The sequence below is a fragment of the Atractosteus spatula genome, chromosome 20 (assembly GCF_055471065.1).
Source record: "Atractosteus spatula isolate fAtrSpa1 chromosome 20, fAtrSpa1.hap1, whole genome shotgun sequence".
NCBI lineage: Eukaryota > Metazoa > Chordata > Actinopteri > Semionotiformes > Lepisosteidae > Atractosteus > Atractosteus spatula.
The window spans coordinates 15,854,754-15,875,366 of record NC_142725.1 but is presented as its reverse complement, the minus strand read 5'-3'; the positions used below and the strand labels follow the sequence as shown (position 1 = coordinate 15,875,366).

At 43.2% G+C, this 20,613-nt stretch overlaps 2 protein-coding genes across 4 annotated transcripts in view; one reads left to right on the top strand and one right to left on the bottom strand.

Moving 5' to 3' along the window:
* Positions 1–10,713, bottom strand: part of pex14 (peroxisomal biogenesis factor 14) — an 82,565-nt gene extending 71,852 nt beyond the window's left edge. For both annotated transcript variants that reach the window (XM_088937971.1, XM_088937972.1), the window contains exons 1-2: positions 10,598–10,713; positions 4,697–4,744 (exon numbers count right to left, since the gene is read on the bottom strand). In XM_088937971.1, the coding sequence (XP_088794097.1) occupies positions 4,697–4,744; positions 10,598–10,633 (84 nt within the window). In that variant the 5' untranslated portion in view covers positions 10,634–10,713. The remainder of the gene's footprint in view (positions 1–4,696; positions 4,745–10,597) is intronic.
* A 402-nt stretch (positions 10,714–11,115) lies between these two features.
* Positions 11,116–19,514, top strand: dffa (DNA fragmentation factor subunit alpha). Of its 2 annotated transcripts, XM_088938446.1 has the most exons (6): positions 11,116–11,436; positions 13,070–13,228; positions 14,915–15,063; positions 15,255–15,429; positions 16,755–16,891; positions 17,995–19,514. In XM_088938446.1, the coding sequence occupies exons 1-6, from the start codon at positions 11,343–11,345 to the stop codon at positions 18,196–18,198; spliced, it is 918 nt and encodes a 305-aa protein (XP_088794572.1). In that variant the 5' UTR covers positions 11,116–11,342; the 3' UTR covers positions 18,199–19,514. The 2 variants fall into 2 exon arrangements, with proteins under 2 accessions (XP_088794572.1, XP_088794573.1); XM_088938447.1 differs by lacking the exon at positions 13,070–13,228 and having other exon boundaries at positions 11,139–11,436.
* The last annotated feature ends 1,099 nt before the right edge of the window (positions 19,515–20,613 follow it).

The following is a 20,613-nucleotide window of genomic DNA, read 5'->3' as shown; positions in this document are numbered from 1 at the left end:
ACTTAGCTGTGACTCTGAGCCCCGTAATTACAGCAAAGTTTAACTACCTGATGCCACCTAGTGCCCATTCTCACCAATAATGATGAAATATCCTCTGTGCTTGCACTTTGGTCTGGCCATAATTTACTTTTACTGGAGGCACTTCTAATAAAGGAATTACAATTAAAATGAAAGTAATGAAAGAAAAAATTGCTATACCAAATATTCTTAAAGAAAAAAGATGTGATGCTTCCCTAGACATTGGCTAAATTGCAGCTCTGAGCCTTGCAAAACAGCTATGGCCTATATATCAACAAGCTACAGTAACTTGTGATGCTCAATCAGGAATACTGGCTACTGAAATTGGTTTAAACTAATACTGCTAAAACACCTTAGGTGCAATTAACCTTCATTCTGTGTGTGTCCTTGCGTGTTTCCCCAGACAAAAGTGATTTCTGAAGCGCTGTTTGCCAGCATGCAGACTGTCCAGTCCACACAGGAAGGTCTGAGAGAGTTTTAATATTGTGATAAACACTATTCCCTCTCCTCTTTTTTGAAAATCTACACGAAAATCAAACAGGGGAGTGACTTGAACTGCACCTTTAAGAACATAGAGAATTTCCAGTCACTCTGATTTTCCTAGAAATGCTGTTGAAGGGTTATGGGGATCCCCCGGTGGAGACTCTTAACTCCCAGAGGGTTCTTCCACCCCAGCATGTTTTGCACAAGGTTTCTTAAGCTACAGTAGGACTGAATTGAATTCTTTTTTTTTTTTTACTTTTATGTGCATTTCGCGCTTTGTGGACGAGTCTACTTCTTTTAATTCTTACACGGAATAACATTTTTATTAAAAGACAGAAAGTCCGTTGCCAGGCTCCAATCCCGCAACACAAGCTCCTCAGGTCACAGAGGGCAGCAGATCGAAGCGGGCCGTGCCCGGGTTTGAAGCCGCCCTCCACACTGCCTCGTCTTTCTGTCATGCTGTCACAGCTTCGCTGCCCCCACTGAATAGGAAGTTCGGTTTTCAGATCGAGCATATGAGCAACAGATGTCAAGGCATGACACCGGGGGGGTTGGGGTAGGAAAGCAAAGGCATGAAGAAGCAAGAGAAACAAAGAGCGCTGCAGAATTCCCGGCCGATGCCACTGGCTGTAATGTTAATGCTGGCACATCGTCAGCCAGCCCCCCAGTCCCCGCATTTCTCTCTCTCTCGCAGTGCAATGGCGACATCGGAGGGGCTCCGGAAATTTAGAGACTGCTGAGCCAAAACAGATCACTTCAAAGCTTCTTATTTAACGCTTGCTAAATTTTTCATCACAGTCGCTTAATATCCTGGGGAAGAGGTCTTTTGAAGTTGCTGTGAGACCGGGATGTTCTTCTGACAACTTTTTCTTTTTTTTACCCCCCCCCCTCCAGCACTCTGTTCGCCGGGAAGCCGTTGATGTTTTTTTGAGCTTCGGTGCAAAAGGCTCAGCAAGCCGAGCGAACCGTGGCCCTGATACCAACGGGGGGAGCGAAACCACTGTGCACCCCCCAGCACAGAGGCAGGGGTTTAAAGCTGCAGCGCCCACACTTCGCGGGGTACACCGATGCCTCACGACCCGGGACCAACACAAGCTGGCCTGTGAAAGCATGTCACTGGTCAGTCCTACAACCCTACGTAAAAACTGAAACCAGCTAATTGTGGGCAACCTTTTAAGACATTTCCTTCATCAACGTATTTTAATTTCAAAGAGGGCCACGCTTTTAATTTTGAGTAATAAGGCATCAGGATGTCTGTCCTCCCCTGACCGCTTTTAATACAAAGAAAATTAAATTCTTTTAAAATGGCCCAGTTATTATAACCCAGTTATTTATGAAAAGCTTTGAAATCCTAAAACAAACAGAAAGAACATAACAACCGCTCATAAGCAGGGCCAGCAGCAGAACAGAGCAGAGCAGAATGCGGATAAGAATGAGCTTTATTTTCTTAAATTAAGAAAACTCAAAATAACTGAGTAGAGCACATACCAGCCTGCAACACCATAACTCCTTAACTAGCTGAGTGTTCCCTCCAGTTTCTGTCGAGGACTATTATGATCCAAATATGTCTATTTGTGTTAGGATTTCAAAGCTCCAGACTGAAGTGAAACAGCCCGCTATAGTTGGTGAAATTAGACAAATTTAATTAATTTAATATCACGGCTGATGTATAGCATAGCAAATATCCACAAATATTTTTACATACTCACTCAATTTGGAAAATAGTGTATTGACAACTGTGTTATTATGTCTCTATGGCTAACAGCAGTACCAAGAGGAAATGAAGAGGTTCAGACAGGCTCCTCTGATCTACCCATTTGTCACTGGACACACCGCAAGCTCCGCAGTGATGTCCAGCCGGCTCAGGTCCCACACCAATATCACCAGCTGCCCGCAAAAGCCCGGGATGTAGCAGAAGTCACGGTCTTGCTGGGAACTGTGAAAAGCCCTTGGCTAACAATCCCAACCCTATCCACAGTGCCAGTTGTGGACTGCCATTTTGGGAATCCCGACCATAGCCGACTAGTGACATAACCCAGGCTCGAACCCGGTATCGTACAGCTCAGACTGGTCTCACAATAAGTGGCTATGCCAGCTGCACCACTGCCCAAGAGAAAACACCAATGACATAGAAGGGTGGAAATACAAAGGGACAGAACTGGATTTGGTCAGCATCACGATTACATAGAGAGCTGAGAAAGCATGCATGTGTGATTTAAAAAAAATATTCGGGAACACGCATAGTTCTAAGTAGCAAAAAATGTCATGGTAACTGGTGATTGTTTTAACAGTTATGAGACCCCACAGATAAAAAAAGACAAAGGAAGAGGGGGAAAAAAAGGCAATAGGCTAAATTAGGGCACAGAAACCGACTGGTGTTTCATCCAGCAAAACCAAGCCTGAAGTCCTGAAAGCCAGATCGGAGGCAGCTTCTGCCCAGACTTTTTCCTGCACACTGTATCCCCTGCCTGACACTGACGAAGGGCAGTAAATGAGGCCCTGCCATGTGGTAAGGTGAGTCAAACCCTGTTAGTGCCACGCATGTCCCCAGCACCGCTGCCATGTGGCATGGAGCACACCCCAGCAACTCTGCCAAGAGCCCCATTCGCCTGACGCATCCTAAATCCTTTCAGACACAAATTTAAATAATTCACGTCATCTAAATAATGCTATGTGACACGAATTATCCAGTACTGTAACAATCCACTTAACTGGAAAAGAGCATCTCTTTGACAGGGGAGGGGGGGGGGGGAACAAACTTGTGTTTCACCCAGTTTAGAAAATGAACCTTAATGTTTAATGTCTGTCCCTGTCCTCCAATGAAACACAAAAGGTGAGTTACAGCATATTTTCTAGACATGTAAACAGAAAAGAAACACCTTAAAAAGGAGTTCTGAGGGTATAAGGGCCTGTGAGTTTTCATTCTGGCTTAGCTCTTCATTAACTAGTGAACTAAATATTTTCACTTTTGGGCCAATTAACTCTGAAAGGGTGGGAGAAGTTGTTACATTGGCCCGGTTAAGCCAATACCTGAGCAGGGAGCACCCTACTCTTAAAGTAATGATCTGTTGATCCACTGAAGAAAATGGAACAAAACTGTACAAAATCACCAACTGAAAACTGAAGCGAGAGAAGGCTGGAAGTACCTTGTCCCCTGCTTACCGCTGGCTCTGGGTTGTTTCCCCATCTAGGACAGCACTGTAGTTGCTTTTTTCGCCACAGCACTGTTTTGCCATGACATCACTCTAAAGCAGAGTGCGCAGCATCTAGAATAATAACCCAGCTCATCTTAATTGCCTCCATTAAAAGCTACTGCCTGCAGAGCACTTATTTCACCAGGGATATGTCCCTTTGCAGACTGCACAGCCTATAAAACAAACCACGCGAACACAAGGTCCACAAGAAGAGACATTAGCTGCTCCTCACGCAGGGAAAGGCCAGGAGAAACTGGGATACCGTGCAGCGATCCCCTTCAATGGGTCTCAGAGGACACAGGACACAGACAGACAGCTATAAAACGGTACAAGAACACTTTCAGTTTTAATATGTTCACTCAGTCACCAAAGCAGTCCCATTTCATTTGGAAATCTTTAAAAAAAACAACGAGAGAATCAAACTGACCTAGCAAAATCCTCTTAATACATGTGCATTCCGTACTGATTAGCAGATCTAAGAAGTTCGTTTCCTCTATAAAAGACAGGTACTGTATGAGGCAAGTGAATAGTCTTAGCTAAACTACTTTAAGCCACGTGAAATCCTATTCTTCACAAGTGCTAGACAGGTGTGAAGTAAAAGCCTCAATAAATGCAAAGCCAAAGGCTGATTTCAAGTGATTTTGAAGCTCATGGTCAAAAGGGGGCATTATCTTCATTAGGGCTTTTGCAAAATCAGATGGCGGTGAACTCAGCCAGCCCAAATCTCATCGACACAAAATCAACGACAAGAGATCTGGCCACCAGAAAGCAAAGAAAAAAAAATAAAGCTCTCCAATTTGAGCACCATGGGTGAAATTCCAGGCATGCAACAGAGATGCAGTATTATCTGCACATGTGGTATAAAGTATGCAGTGGTTTGATGCTGCAAGACCAAAGAGTGTTTTTAAGTGTGTTTTCAGGAAAAATAAAAAATATTCCATGGCCTTAAACAGTGTTTATTACCTGGTCCGTTGTGTACAGTGCATGCAGTATTGCCTTACCAGTTGTTCTCTGGGAAGAGCATCCTCTTTGACCTGAGAAGAGCCTGTCTGGAAAACAAAAGACTTGAATTAGAGCTCCACCTACTGGACACAGGGAGTGGTCACAGAATATTACATCTCCACCTTACAATCGGTGACTTGAAATGTGTTTACCAGGCTTTCACGTAACACATCACAAACCATGTCAAGAGTGAATTTCAATTTTTCTTGACTTAAAATTAAAACAAAACAATTCTGATGACTTTCGAATTAGGAACCATACTCAGTTATGCTCGCAGAACAATCTGACTCACCACAATTTAAATTCAATCTATTCTTAATACACATTACTGACAAAAATGCATTTTATATAGTGGACAACACTTGTGTGTGCAGAACTGAATACTTTAAGAGAAAGAAATGCAGGTTCTCTACACCCCAAAACAACATGACAAGAATAGTCCCACCTTATACAGTTATACTTTCCTTGTGATGCTCAAAGTAATAGTGACAGCTCTACAGTTAGCAGGAACTTGAGTAAATACCGACTTCTGTACACATTTCTTAAATATCACTGTGCATATTTTTTCAGAAAGTTTTAATTTACAGCAAGAGAATACAAGCTTGGTTTGCAAAAGTTTTGTTTTGCACACTCTTCCCTGTTTCCGGTTGTGTCCTCTGTTTGTCAATTTGGATGACTTTGTCAAAGGACCCGATTCAAGCATTCAAAATGCAGGCTTCTGAAAATCTGAATTACATCATCTTGTAGCAGTTTCAGTACAGGACTGAAAAGATTCAGCTCTTTAATCCTGTCGGTATAGAACACTCCTATCAGAACAGGAAAGTACTGTATCTGCTAGTACTGGTCTTCTCTGGGCTGATTCTAGAGCAGTAACACCATGTCTTTTCTGTGAGGTGGTGATGGTACCAAAACTGTACAAAACCTTCTAAGTGAGGTCTCATTAAAGAGCTGCACGACTGTCAGGCAACTGTTTGATTTCGACTTTATTTTTATTGTGACGAAGCAAAAGGGGGCTGGAGTGATGAAGGCAGGGCAGAGCAGAGCGCTGGAAACAGTGAGCGGCTCGGTGAACCTGAGCATGCCGCACTGGGAATACTGGGAATCACTGGCACCTGCAGACAGACGACTTCTCTTACTATACAGCCAAGCGAGAACAAACGGAGAGCACCTGCAGCACGGGTTGTACACGGTAACGTCACAGGTGCACCAAAAGAAGACGTTCCGTAAAAAGCACTAGAGAAGATTGGCAGGCTATAAACGGGAAACCAGAGCTGACGATTACCCTGTCAGACTCTCAGAGAAAATGGTCTCACTTTTATTATTGACAGCTTGCGTCCAAATAATCTCTGCTGGTCAACACTCCAACCATACGCAGGGTTAGAAAAGGTATCCAAACTAGGGAGATTAATAAGTGAGAGTTAGGATCACAAGGGAGGGCAGAGGAAAAAAAACAGGAAAACACAGGTTTCCATGGGCAGGTCCTCCTAGTCGTGCTGCTCCAGAGAAAGATCTGTTACAATATTCAAGCGCTGTTTGCCAATGTTGCTTCTCCTGCATGTAAAAGATGCCAACATAAACTCCATAAAACTGTATCTCATAGGAACTTTCTATAAGATGTTTCGCCACTTATAATGATAAAAATAGTTTTCGCTACCTGTATGTAAATACTCAGCACCCTGTCTACACAAAGTGTCATTAAATAGATTTTGCTTTTTCACTTCGACAATGTTTCTAATCCAATTTTGGTATCATCAGTAAACCCCTGTGAACGTACCGCTTTGTTTTTAACTAAGCTTTTTATTATTATGACTAATATTAAGATGATTGCATGTGTACAATAAGGGAAGGTTTGAGACACACCAGTGTTTCTGTGCAGATCTCAAAGGCACCCTTGCAATATCTCTATTAACCGATTAAACAGACCAGCCATAACTTTCACAGCAGGCCACCTGTCTAGCTGTTACAATTCAGTACAAGCCACGACTTTGTAACACTTAGCCTATTACCTGCAGCATAAAACAGAGGTGATTTGTCTGATGTTTTGAAATGCAATGGGAACAAAATGCCTCCAGGGCCTCATTAAGAGCAGCAGCCTAGTAACAGTTGCCACAATGAAATGTGAAGTGTTCCAGATAAGGTCTGAGGATAGTCAATCACAGGTAAGTGAAGCTTGCTTTATTTATCTGATTCTTTCTTTTCTCCCTGCTTTTGGCTCTCTCATTTAGCTGCCAGCGCTGCTTACCTCTGCAAAGTAGATTAGCTAGAAATGCCTCGTTATGAGTAGATTGCCTCGTTATGAGTTGCAATCATGCAAACATCACCATAAAGGAGTCGACTCTTTGACACAATTAAGAATCCCACTGCATCACATGCGATCCGTTTCAGGTTTACAGGACCTGCCAAGTCATGAACAAGTTGCACCTCTGAAGTGAACATGCGATAAATATAACATTGGCTCCACATGTCCATCCGTGCCAGTTTCCTCAAAATAAAGAGCATGAAATATTCAGCAGCTGTGCCTGCAGCTTGTAAAATCTGAAATGAATCGCACGAGTGTGCAGTGGAAGTCTTATTAGCTACCCCCCTGTATTCACTTAATGTTCTTTATGGGTTTTTGAGTATGAACATTTTAAAACAGCATGTACAATTATTTGTGCAAAAGGTTTTAAAACAATAGCAGCTACCATACAGAGCAGCAAATGTATCACACTCTCCTCATTTAGTCAAGAAACAGGACAATGCAAACACCCAAGATGTTTGCCACCACTGTTCCAAATGTAAAATCATGCAGACACTTTTATCATATGTTTGGTTTATCAGCTAGAAGGAAACATGGACAGTACCACTACTAGAAACACCACATTTACTCATTTCATACTGCCTGCAATGATAGAGTTCATTTAGCTCTCAGACTGTTTAATTGAGCAGGTTCCACCTCATTACTTATTCCTTCACCTGGACAGACCTTCTCAAGAAATAATCAGAGTTAATTGGAAGGTAGAGGGAATATCTCCCTCTTGTCAGATATGAACCTGAAAATCTGGTCCTGTAGCCCGCTAGTGGTAGAAACGATGATAGTTGGAAAGACCATTACTGCCAGAAACATACATGATACAAAACCTCTCGAGTTAGGCAGGTGTTCCTTCTGATTCAAGCTATAATAACTGGGGGGTAATTCTCACTGGCCATCTCATAAATTAAAAGCAGGACAGAAAACACAAAATGGAAACCAAGGGTAAAGAAAAATACAAAAGGCTGTTATGCACTGATTTCATGCTCCATTACTGAATAATTAATAACAATATCAATCATCAGAGCTACAGGTCTCAAATTGTCCAGCTACATGAGTACTGAATGCCTACTGTCAGTAAGTGCTTTTTAACTGGCTGTTGGCCTGGATTTGAACCCTGCCCTGAAAGTGGTTGCCATGGAAACTTAAGAAGGCTCCAAGCTGGGGTTTATTGGTTCTGGCCTGAGGAACCTATATTCTAAACCTCAGGCTACAGGTGTTTATAGCTCTGTTCAGCTCTGTTCGGCTGATGAGCTGGGAAAAACCCACTGTTTGTTTAACAAATTTAAAACAAGGCTCAGATAATGGCCTCAAATAAGACATATAAGAAGGTGGTCTGTTCCGAGTGACTCAGCACAAATAAGTTCTTCAGCTAACAGTGAATGGCACAGTGGTTAGCATTTCTGCCTCAAAGCACTGGAGTCCTGGGTTCAACTCCTGGGCCACTATATGTGTGGAGTTTGCATGTTCCCCCCGTGTTCATGTGGGTTTCCTTCAGGTGCTCCAGCTTCCTCCCACAGTCCAGAAAACACACAGGTAAGTTTAACTGGCTTCTGGGAAAATTGCTCCCGGTGTGAGTGTGTGCCCTGCAATGGACTGGTGTCCCATCCAGGATGTACCCTGCCTTGTGCCAGTCGCTTGCCGAGATAGGCTCTGGCTCCCCCATGACCCTGAACTGGCATTCGTGTTTAAAAAATGGACGGATGAACCAGCAAACAGTTAGAATTATCAACTGTAAGGACCTGGACAAAATTGCATTGACAAAAGACATGGCTAATTAAATTCCAACACAACGTCAGACATGTTGCTTTGAATTACAACTTGCAAAACAAGAACAAGACTTGGCTAACCTCACCTTGTTCGTAAGCTGCTAGTTTAAGCAACTATTATTACTCATCTTTATTTACACTGGGACAACTTTGCAAGAAAGATAACTGATTCAAGTTTTCTGTTTCCTATTAGGCTGTTTTAAATATGAGCTCTGACTATATGAGCTCTGGCCTATGAACCCACTAATCCATCAGTATTCATGATTCAACACTTTTTCGTTGCTAAATATGATGTTTTCAGCAAGGTTGTCCGAGACAACAATAAAAATAAGCCAGTGAAAGATAGTTCTCAATTCCATTCTTAAGCAAAGATTCCTACTAAATCACTTTGAACCTTAGGTTCTTAACCTTAAAGTTACAGCATGCTCTTGACAGACCTCCACATGGTTTTTCAGGAGGACAAAGTTCAACATTTGCCTGAGAGTTTTGAAAGCAAAACCCCCTGAAACAAATCATTCAAACGTAACCTTTGTTCAGCGGAAGAGCTACCTTACGCCAAGTACAAAATCCAGTCTTATGCTTTCTTCTGGCCTTTTTATCTATCATAACATTTGTGTCATTCTGCACTCAGAAATCAACTGTAATAAACATAAAATGAAAATGAGACTGAAATCAAAAATAAAAATATTACAAGCATGAAATTAAAATGTTACTCTGCATCCCCCTGAAAATAATTCAATTCCAAACAAATGAGATTTTGTGAGAAGGAACAATCAATATAAATGCCTGATCTTAAAGAGATAGTCGAATTAGGTATCAATGGATGTTGATACACTCAAAAAAACAACTCAGAAAATCAATTTAGTTGTAGCAGTAAAGTTGCAACAGTACAGTTGGCTATACAGATTTCATGCAATATCAAGTTACTGCACAAATAGTAGAATTTATTGTAGTAACACAGAGTAAAATTGTGAGCCTGTGACTTCAGGAATAGAGAGTAGTTGGCTTTTGTCATGCTTGTAGAACTCCTCAACAGAAAACCACCACAAACATAAAAAAATAATTGTAAAGTGATTTATCCGAACTCATATTAAAATAATTCAGTTGCAATGACAGAACTCACACCGTAGAACATGTTTTTGGGACATATTTCGGTTTTAACAAAAAGTAACACGCCTGTTGGGAGAAAAAAAACGCTTTGGCTTGAGAACGGGGATCCAATACTGTAGCCGGATGACAGTTCATGTCCTGACTTGTCTGTCCCCAAAATCCATCATCCATCATCCATAACTTCAGGCTCATGGCACAAGACTTCCAGCAATCACCGTACCCAGCTAAATAACACTCATCATGTCATCAGGACATTCCGCCAACCTCATTAGATACTACCGGAGAAATGAAGGTACAGGACCGTGAGGTGCCTGGGCAGTGAAGGACATGAACACGACACCAGAGCAATGTCCACGCTGGTGGGAGCACCGCCGCAATACAGTATTTTAAGCACCTTCCCCACTGACTAACTTTGCATCTTGAAAGACTTTACGATAGGCAAATTAAGAACAGTCGTTCATGCATTGCCTTTTAACAGCTTTGCAAAAGTATTTAAGTCGGCGAGGACCAGTAAGGAAAAAGTAGAATAACTCGTGTTTATAGTACATGGCCTGCACCTGTCAGACGAGAGAGGAAACAGCAGGAGATTTTCTACTTTTTTACAGGCAAAGACACACGGCAAAGTCTCGAGTATCCCTCGGGGAGAATCTCTAATCTCCGCTAAAAAAGAAAAAACGAAAGGCGCGTATGCATGCGCCGGATATCGCTTAAGAAAGCGCTAAAATCCTTACCTCTGACTGCTGGTCAGCTTGCTCTGAAGATGCCATCTTTCCAGCCTGTGCAAACCCATCTCCTACTCGACTGCACTGGCCTGCATCAGGCTGGAGTAATCGACAGTCGAGCGACAGATCCCGAGTTTTTCAGACGAGTGTCATATTTATTATAATAGTAAGAACAACCTTTATTCAGATAGGACAGTTAAGAAAAGATTCCCATTTACACTGACGAACTAGACAAGAGGTGTACAACACTGTAGCACAGAAATCAAAGCAATGAAGGAAAAAACAGCGTGCAATAAAATGGAAATAACATAATGTGGCAGCGATAATAAGTGCTTTTGCCCGTGCCAGGCCAAAGCAAATCCAAAACATTTATCGAAAAAAAGTTACAAAACTAAATACATAAGATTCATTGTTTCTTTTTTCGTATAAATGATAAACATCACCTTAGAGCACAAATGACCCCTTTAAGGAACAATGCATGCTGGGAATTGTAGTTTTATAACGCTCAACCGCCACTACAGCAACACTACAGTTCCCAAGACTACTACTCTTTATTTCCTTAATAAATACTGTACGCGTCTTCTTCCAAGATGTTGAAAGTGAATTCCTCAGCATAACAAAAATTGTTATGAGATTGAACTCAATCCGGACTCCTTTTCGTCGCCCTTATTTAATAGTCTTAAGCGTTGGAAGTTTGCGCAAGTACGTTTATACACGATTTTCTTCAAATTTATAAACTGGTTTTCTGGCAACAATGTCAGATCCGAAACCTTGCAGAGTTTGTAACTACTCGCGTAAAAAATCGTACGGAATAGCGGTCCCGTCTTTGGATCAACTGAAGATAAAAGGTAAGGTTATGATCGTTGTTATTGTTCAATATGAGGAGGGTAGGTGAATGATTTCAATGTCCAAAATACAGAGAGCTGGGACGGAGATCCCTGTTTAACCGGCTACACTGAATTTCCCCTAAGAGTTCATGCTTAATTGAGATGTGGGAAAACGGACGCGGACCTTTTAAGAAAATGACAAAGTGAAGCTGTATGATTGAACTGTCACTTTGTGCACATTGCGCAGTCTTGTTGCGTGCGAGAGATTTAAAGAGACTGCCTTTGCGATTTCAGCACTCTTACTGCACTGTGAAGCAAGTTCTTCAGTTTATCGTGTAGAGACTTGCCGTTGATGAATATGACACAGAGGATTTTAATGAAGAGAGTAAAGACATGTTACTGTCTGTTTTCCCTGATCCGTCTGAAGAAAAACACACGAGGTGTGGTTTGGCGTCTTATCTCCAACGCAAGACTTTCAGTTTGTCAGTTTCTACAAGAAATCTCACTGGCTGGTTCTGCGAAGCCACCTCCTTAAATTCTGGTAGTGAAGACATATTTTCCTAAATAATAGAAATCAAGATCATCATCATTCTATCGTTTAGATTCACACAATTTAAGGGGGGTCTTAAGGCTTTCCTTCTGTAGTGAAAGAAGGCAGATATAGGAAATGGGAGTCCTTGTGATTCGAATTTGCTTTTATGTTACTGTAAATAATTATTTTAAATCCTTAATAAAACGACCTGGATTTTCTGAGTGCAGTTTTGTGTTGGGCGATTAAATCGTGTTTCAAAGGCTAGAAATTAGCCCACCATCTTAAGAAAGCACCACTAACTGAGGTTCTTTATACAGAAAGAATCGTGTTCCTGACTGGGATCAAGGAAATGCAGATCTTGACAAAGCTGAAGAAAACCAGGCTCATGGTGCAAAGTCCAGAGAGCCTGTGTGGCCCTTCACAATTAGGCTGCTCTTCTTTTAGCTGTTCCAGGCCTTATAAAACCTGAAACCAACAAACCAAAACATACAACTCTTTGCAAAAGCTCTCAGGTGTGCGTTATTTCAAGCCCTGGAGTCATTCCAAATATGCTGGAGCAGACAAGGAGCCAAGCAGCATTCCTACAGAGCAGGTTTAAGCTTACAGACTCATGACATCACCCCTCTGACATCTAACCCCTCAGAGTACAGGTCTGGTTCCTCCTGAGACGGATGCCTAAAATGTATGCTCAGATTTCTATACAGGTAGTCCAATGTTTGAGTTAAGAGTAGAAAAAATAACAAACAATAAATGTGTCAACCAGTGGCTATCTCTTGATTCGTCCAGAGTAGTCCAGAGTTGACCTATGTAAGGGGCAAAGTTTATTGAGATTATAGGGAATTCTAAGAGGGTTGTACCAGTAGGAAAGTAAAAGAACAATCAAGAAGCATGTGGGATTTTATCTTGGGGCAAGATGGCAAGAGAGAGAAAGATCACAGCCTCTTTTCAGGCCACCGCCAATAAAGCAGTGTGGTAGGGAACGTTTCTACAGCTGTCTTCTCTGATGACGTCATCAGTCTGCTTTGGGAACAGATCTAAAAGTGAAATATAAGTGACAGCTCTTACTCGCTTCACACCACTATGCTGGTATTAAAACAGCTGCCTCTGTGTTTTGTATGGTAGGATCTGAGTTGCTGGGCTTTACCTCCGAAGATCTTGTCTCAGTGGTTCTGGAGGAGGATGGGACCATAGTCGAAGACGAAGCCTATTTCCTGTGCTTGCCCTTAAACACCAAGTTCATGCTTCTGAAAGACAAAGAGAGGTGGGCCCCGATTACTAAAAGTAAGCCTGTCCTTCATTGTTTGCTCTCCAAGATGCGTTTTAGTATGCGAAAGATGACTTTTGGGATACAACCTGTTTTATGAAAAGATAGAAAAATTGGAATTTTTTCTGCAGTACCTTTAGAGTTAACCCACACAACTAGAATTTACATAGAGCCTGTGTCACCTTGGTGACATTTGTTTTTTCCTCATTTGCAAGATCAGACCAGGATAAAATTATCACCACTGGATTTGTATTTTCTGCGTTGATCAGGGAAGTTAAAGCCTAAGCAATAAAAAAGAAAGAACTTAAAAAACACAATTGAGACTTGTATTCTAAACCATACATGCAAGACAAACCTTAATCCTGAACTGTGTGACATGCTTAAAATGTGGCAGAAAGACTATGAGACAACCAAGGGAATATTTCACATCTGTCACATCTGGAAAACTACAGATGGCAAAAGTATGTGTGTTGTGGTTAGTGTGAGTGTGTATGTGAGATTAATCTCTAGTGGCTGCAATGAAATTATACAACTTTTCCTTACACTGTTAGTGTATTTTTATTGTTCCTCTTCTACAATGCAATGCTCACGAAAAGTTGGGGTTTGTGTGTCACAAATCCAAAGTCCTGGTGTCAGCTGCTATGTGGCGGCAGCCCCTCTACGCAGCAGATGTAAAGAAAAGAAAAACTGCCTCGCTGAGTGAATTATAGGGCCAACTCGGGGTGTGCAGATTGTTAAGCCGCAGAGTGGAATTTAGCCGGGGCCCCAGGATTAACACCCCTACTCTTAGAAACAGTGCCTTGGGATCTTTAATGATTTAATGAGTCAAAACCTCATCCAAAGGACAGCAGCTCCTACTGTAGAAGGAAGAAGGGGCACCACCTACTGGTCCGGCAGCAGCATTTGCAGCAGAGATTTACCCTTAGAGGTGTCCCACCCCTTTTTCTACCCAGGCCCAGCCTTGCTCAGCTTCAGAGAGTTGACCTGATAAACCCACAAGGTGATTTTAGGGTTTCAGGGCTCTTCCCCCAGCTCAGGAGCATTTAGGCTCACCACTAATGGGGAAAAAGATCCCACTTGGCTTTTGGAGAGCAAGAGAAAATGATCATAAAATGACCTTTGAGCGTCTACACTATACAGACCCCTACTGGCTTTTTTTGGAAATATCAAAAAAGAACTGTAGAATACATCCCATAATCACATCAAAGGAGAGTGGGAGTATGGTATCGTCTGGAGGTATGGGGTATGAATTTCAATTTACATCCAACTTTGAAAGCGTCTGAGTGACAAGTTAATCAAGAAGCAGTTCCCAAGATAAAGCACATTACCTCCCTCTGAGGCATTACAATATGGTACAAAGTGAGCCGATTCTTTCCCACTCTGCCACGAGCACATTCTGAAACATTCAGAAAGATAGGAAATGTCTTTCTGAACTGCTGCGACTTCAGCAGTAGTAATTGAATGAAAGCTCCTCGAGGTGGAAGGAATTGTGTTTGTACCGTAACGGCCCTCCGTGCTGCCAGCGTGAAGAGGCCAGCCAGAGCAACGGCCCTCGAACCCCCGCGGGGCGCCATCACCTCATGAGGCCGCCCTGGGGCGAGCAGGAGCTCCTTCAGGCCGGCCCGTCTGAGGGAACCTGTCCGCACCCCACGCCCGACCCGTGTGGACAGGGTGCTCTTACCAGCTCTCCGTCCTCCTCGCAGTTGACGGGGGCACAGCCTGGCTCGGCGTCGGGGCGGAGGCCGACGAGGTGGACTGCGCCGTCCCGGGCGCAGAGGGCTGGCAGGAGCCGGCACGGAGGCTGCAGCAGGACCTGTCCGCCATCGTGCTGATGTCCGAGGCCGACCTCCAGGTACCGGCCGCCTGCTCTCGCGCTTCCCGCCATCCCGGCGCCCCGCGCCCGCCTGGTCGCACGGGCCCCGAATTCGGGGAGGCGGGGTGTGAGGGTCGCGAGCCGAAGGTGCCAGCGGCCGTGTGCCGCGCAGCGGGCGGCAGCAGGGCCTCTGGCGCTGGCCGTGCGCTGAGGGATGCCGCCTCTTGCAGGGCCTGGTGGACGCGCCCCGTGGGGAGCTGGCGGCCGCGCTGGGCTACGAGGAGGCCAGGACCCGGGCTCTTCAGGACACTCTGCAGGGCGTGCTGGACCGCAGGCAGGAGGAGCGCCAGGCCAAGGAGCTGCTCCAGCTCTACCTGAAGGCAGCGCAGGGCGAGAGCCGGGGAGGTGAGACAGCAGGGCCGTGTGGCGCCAGGTTGGAGGTCCCCGGTAACAGTTCCTTTATTCCAGGTTTTTATTTTGAAAGAAGGGAGCGGGAGGGGGCCTGCATTCTATTAGCTGACAAAGTATGTTTGAACGAAGGAGGAGTGTAAACTATTCTGAATCCTACGGTGAAATGTTCAGATATTTAGGGCTGGTTTAGTGCTGGAACTGGCAGCTCCTTTGGAACTCAAACCAGGAGTAGCTGACATCCCGGAGAGGGTAGATCTAAAAAGGGCCCAACTGAAGTCCCATGTACGTAAAAGGTGAAGGTTAGGAGATGTTTGGCAGAAAGCTAAACCTGTCACTTCAGACTCTGCAGCTGCTAATGCTTATGTGACACTCCGAACTGAAACGTGCTGCAACAAGTCCACTAGGTGGAGCTGGAGCCTCAGGCACCTTAAATGCTGTCGGCAATCTGCTCTTTTTTCCTAATCCAGGCCATACGAGACCATTTAAAATACGGCCTTTCAATGGGAGATGAAGAGGTCAAAGAGCACCTTTTTATTGTGATCCTCTGTTATGTATGAAAAAATCAAAAATTGGTATTTCCACTGCCCAGCATAATTCTGCTTTACAGACATGTCTTAGAAGCCCTGAGCAGCTCCAGATTCGCGAGCCCACTGTTAAACCTGCTCTGTGCATCTGGCACCAAATCAAATATCCTCTACACTGTCCCTGCAAAGTGGCTCCTGCACACTGCTTATTGTCCACAGAAACAGCTCTGCTTTGCTCACAAAAGCGTGTGTTTTTTCAGAAAGCCATCTGTGGTTAGAAGCGACCTCCATTACCCTGCAGGGCACGCAGGTCACTGGTGGAAAGAAATCCTGGACGGCTCGAGAAAAACTTTGATTTGGAAGCATTTCGAGACTACGTGCCAGAGTTCTCAAACATCTCCGCGTAGATACTGACACTAAGACGCCTGACATTTTAACACAGAAGCCACATTTGTTCAGAGCAGAAAGACAAGTTAGAAATTCTCCTTAGCTCTGACCTGATTTGGTCTCAAGCTTTTTTTTTTTCTTACAATATAAAAACACAGACAAAACATACCCTGTTTTAGAGGAGGATTCCAGACTTAGAGGCCTGTGTGGAGTGTAGTACAGTAAGCACACTATTCGATTAGCCAGCAGCCAGCAGCATGTTCGGAACTGTCTAGGGCTGTTCAGCCCTGCATTGTGTCAGTGGTTTTGTCTCCAAGCCGTTAAGGCAGTAAACCTCCTCCGTTAGAAGATTAAAACGTTGCCAGTTTGTCTAGCTGAAAAATAAATCGACATGGGAACGTTTTGCAGGCCAGGATGTTGCGGATGGAAAGGAGATGGAGGTGGACGCCTCCGGCAGAGGTGCTTCCAAATTCAGTCAGAGGACGCTTATGGTACTGAAGGGGAAGACCAGCCCTGAGACCAGACTTTCCAACCAAGAACTGCAGGTATTTCACCAGCAGCCCAGACTGGGGAAACTCGTACGTTCAAGACATGCAACACATGAAAAGGCAGAGGATGTGCCAGACTGCTGTGCTGCCAATTCTGTATCATGTACTCTTTTTTCTATGAAGTACCAGGGATGGTACATACCTTATTTTATATAGAGTACTGTATGTGCATACAGTATATGTCCAATAACTATTACTGTTGTTTCCAGTTGGGTATTTAAAAAAAAACACATTGTTACTCAAACCTTTACTCTTTTACTACCATTTCTGTATGATGTGCTGCTCTCTCGGTATGGGTCTGAGTGCTTATGTAGGTCTCCATAAGATATCAAGTCCTCCAGAAAGGGTTACTATAGGGGGAGTGTCCCTCTGGAAATCAAGTGATGTCCTTTAAAACATCCTTCCTTCTGGCCACTCTGTGCCTTCAAACCAGGAAGGCCAATAGTTGTCCACATTTTATGTTTATGTTCTTTCATAGATCAAACATACACCAAATCTGAAATTAAACTTACACATAGAACAATTTCATTTGGGCTATGGTTGTAAAAGCAGGGAATATTGTTAAATATAAATACCGTTAGCAGTTCAGAATATATGCATACTACTGCTTTTGAGTAATGTGATGCATACAAGGAACTGTATTTAGGAACAGATGCAAGTAAAAACACATTTCTATACTACTGTCTATGCAGTTTGACTCTCAGCCAGTACAGTATGTAGATCTACATTCCCTCCACAAGGTGGCGCCTAATTTCTCTATGATTTTTATAACTGTATTCCACACGTCCAAACTAGGGGCAAAATGTGTTAACAGGAATAGACAGGCTTTAAAAATAAACAGACATCTATCAAGCATTAAGACGTCTAACGAGTAGGAAATCTGAGGAATTCTGTTCATGATCTGACATGAACATCTGTCTCTTTGTTAGTTTTAAGTAACAAAAACGTATTAATTACCGGTAAACTCTTCCTTTGCTACTTTAACAAATTCTGTAAGTGTATATAAGGACTAAGCCAGTTCAGTTGGATTTTAAGATAAGATTTAGATCTCACACTTTTCAAGTCAGGCTTGACTTCAGTTTTTTGCTTGTCGTTTGCAGCTGCTGATCAACGAAGGGGCTCAGACAATGTCCGATGTCCTGGGCTGGGATATGGAGAAGGCAGAGAACGTCCTGCAGGCCTGCGAGGATGAGATGAAGAAACGTCTGGAGAAGGTGTCGGCCATGCACTCCCTCAGCTCCCTGTCCCAGAGGCCCATGGCAGAGGAGGAGAATGGAGAGACTAAGGCTAAGCGCCAGAAATAGTCCCTTATTATACCCATAATCCCCTTTGAGCAGGAGGCTCCTGACAGCAGGCCTTGTTATGGTAGTAACCTGCCCCTCAGGGCTGCTGCCACTCAGGAGACAGGAGACAGGAGACAGGGGACCTGTCTCATCACTTCACAAGCCTTACAGCCAACAAAGAGCTTCAGACCCTGGGCCAGAAACAAACAGGAGTGACTGTTTACTTTTTCTGTCTTTAAGAGTTTCATTTGTGAGGGATATAATGTAAACGCCTCATGAAATATGTTCCTGTAGGCCTCTGCTTTACCTCACGGTTCAAACTGAGGAAGAAATATTCCCCATTTGGAACAAAAAACAGGTCCCACCTGTCCCCCACCTCTGGATATGCAGGCTTTGAAGCCCGCCCTTGTAGTCTGGTACAATGACATTTGCTCCAAAACCCTCCAATGAAAATAATTTTAGCTGGCTTCTACCTACACAAGATTTCCCTTGAGGCTGATAGATGTGTTCTTGTAGCCTGCTCCTCTTAGGTTAAGACTCCATGCGACACCTTACTTTAAAAGACAAATGCCAAGAAAACACTGCGTGACCAGAATGAGCCATCATCTAATAAGAAGGCTTGCCTGTTGCTTTCCTTATAGTTGATCACTTGCTGATAAATGGCTTTTAAATGTTTAAAAACCCGTAGTTGTATCTTGGCATATTATTCTTAAATATATCCTCCTTTGCTATTGTAACTACACGTGAGAGGATTGTCAGACCTTTCAAAATTGCATGTAGCATAATAGGATTTCCCTGGACTGTTGCCTCCATTGCCTATCTGATTATTGGGCAACCATTTTTTTAAATCTTGACATGTTTACGGGGGGAAAAAAAATAGTGTTTTTGTTTTGGGAATTGCCTTATTATGTCCAGTGCCGTGGTCATACACAAATGCCACATGTCACCCTGTAGCAAGTCAGATATTACCCTCATTAAAGCCCCACAGATGCGCTGCGGTCCGTGTTTCTCTGTACGGGCTGGTGTAGGATGTTTACCGGGCTTTTACTAAGAAGAGTGTTCCATTTTGAATTAGGGATGAGAAAAACAAGAACCTGCTAAAGCTGACCACGTAATACACTGTTTTTATACTGAGTCATTCTCTTTAATTTTTTCATAATGATATATTTGTGTGTTGGTTCCCCCACACTTAATAAAGGGGCTGAGTAACCAGGGTTTGTATAACAAGAACAGATTGATTTTTTTTTTTACTTGCTACAATCTGAGAATGTTTGTACCAGGATCAATGTCAAGTGGCACCACACTTGCGCGCAAAAATAAAGTCATCAAACATCAAAGCTGATCTTTTTTCCTATCATTTTTTTCTACTGTGGAAACAAGTTCACATTGATTAAAACAGAAGAATTTTCCAGCTTACTGGTTTATATCCGACAGTCACTTCCAGCACTTTTTAATATAGGCACACCATTCAGACACTTAATATTTATTATTAAGTGTACAGTATTAGTAGCTCTAACACTTAGAATTTATATTTATTTTTAAATTGATTTTATTTAATTATACAGTATAGGAAAACATTAGTGCCCCAGCTAAAATATTGTGTATGGTATATATAAACAGTCTTGTTTTACTGCTGTGGTTATTTCTAAAGAGTCTCATTAGGCTGCTCACTACAGTCAGTCCTCATTAGTTCTAATAGCAGCTATTTTGTGAAAACAACTGAGGTCTTGTGCATTTTTCAGATATTGCAGACTCTGGTTATTTACTTCACTAGAACACTGAGTCTGGGCCTTGTAATACATGTAGGATCTAATATATTAGTATTGATTATAAGATTTAATTGCCCTTTTTTCACCCCGTGGCAAGAAAACCTGGTTTCCAGTACTTAAAAGTGTCAGGCAATGCTGACGATGTGACCGCGCCCGTTTTGTACTGTCCCAGGAGTAGAGAAATTCTTCAACTACAAAACCTGTACCCATTCAAGGTATTTTATGCTTAGCAAACTATGCATATTTTATGTTATATTTCATGAGTACAAAAAAAAAGTTAGGAGCGAGTTTTAATGTCCACTTCCTGCTTTCAAAGGACGTAAAGGACGTCGTACAGTGTGGAGAGTGTTTGGTTACTCTCCAATTCCCCCCTTTTCATCTTACCTCCAAAAACTACTGACCTTAAATTAGGCAGGTACGGTGAGGATGATCCCCCTGACGCAGGCCTTTCGACAGCAGTTCCTCCATGGACACCGACAGGCAGGAGATGAGGGCGGATCAACGAACAGGCTAGCATAGGATGTAGCCCCTGATTACGGGTCCATGGGTCCATAATAATGTGTGGACCAATGATTGGTCGGATGCAACGGGTCCGCACTTCAGTTTTATTTCGGCGGATGCACCGGGTGATAATCTGGGGCAAGTGTACGGCGGCCAGCCTCAAAAT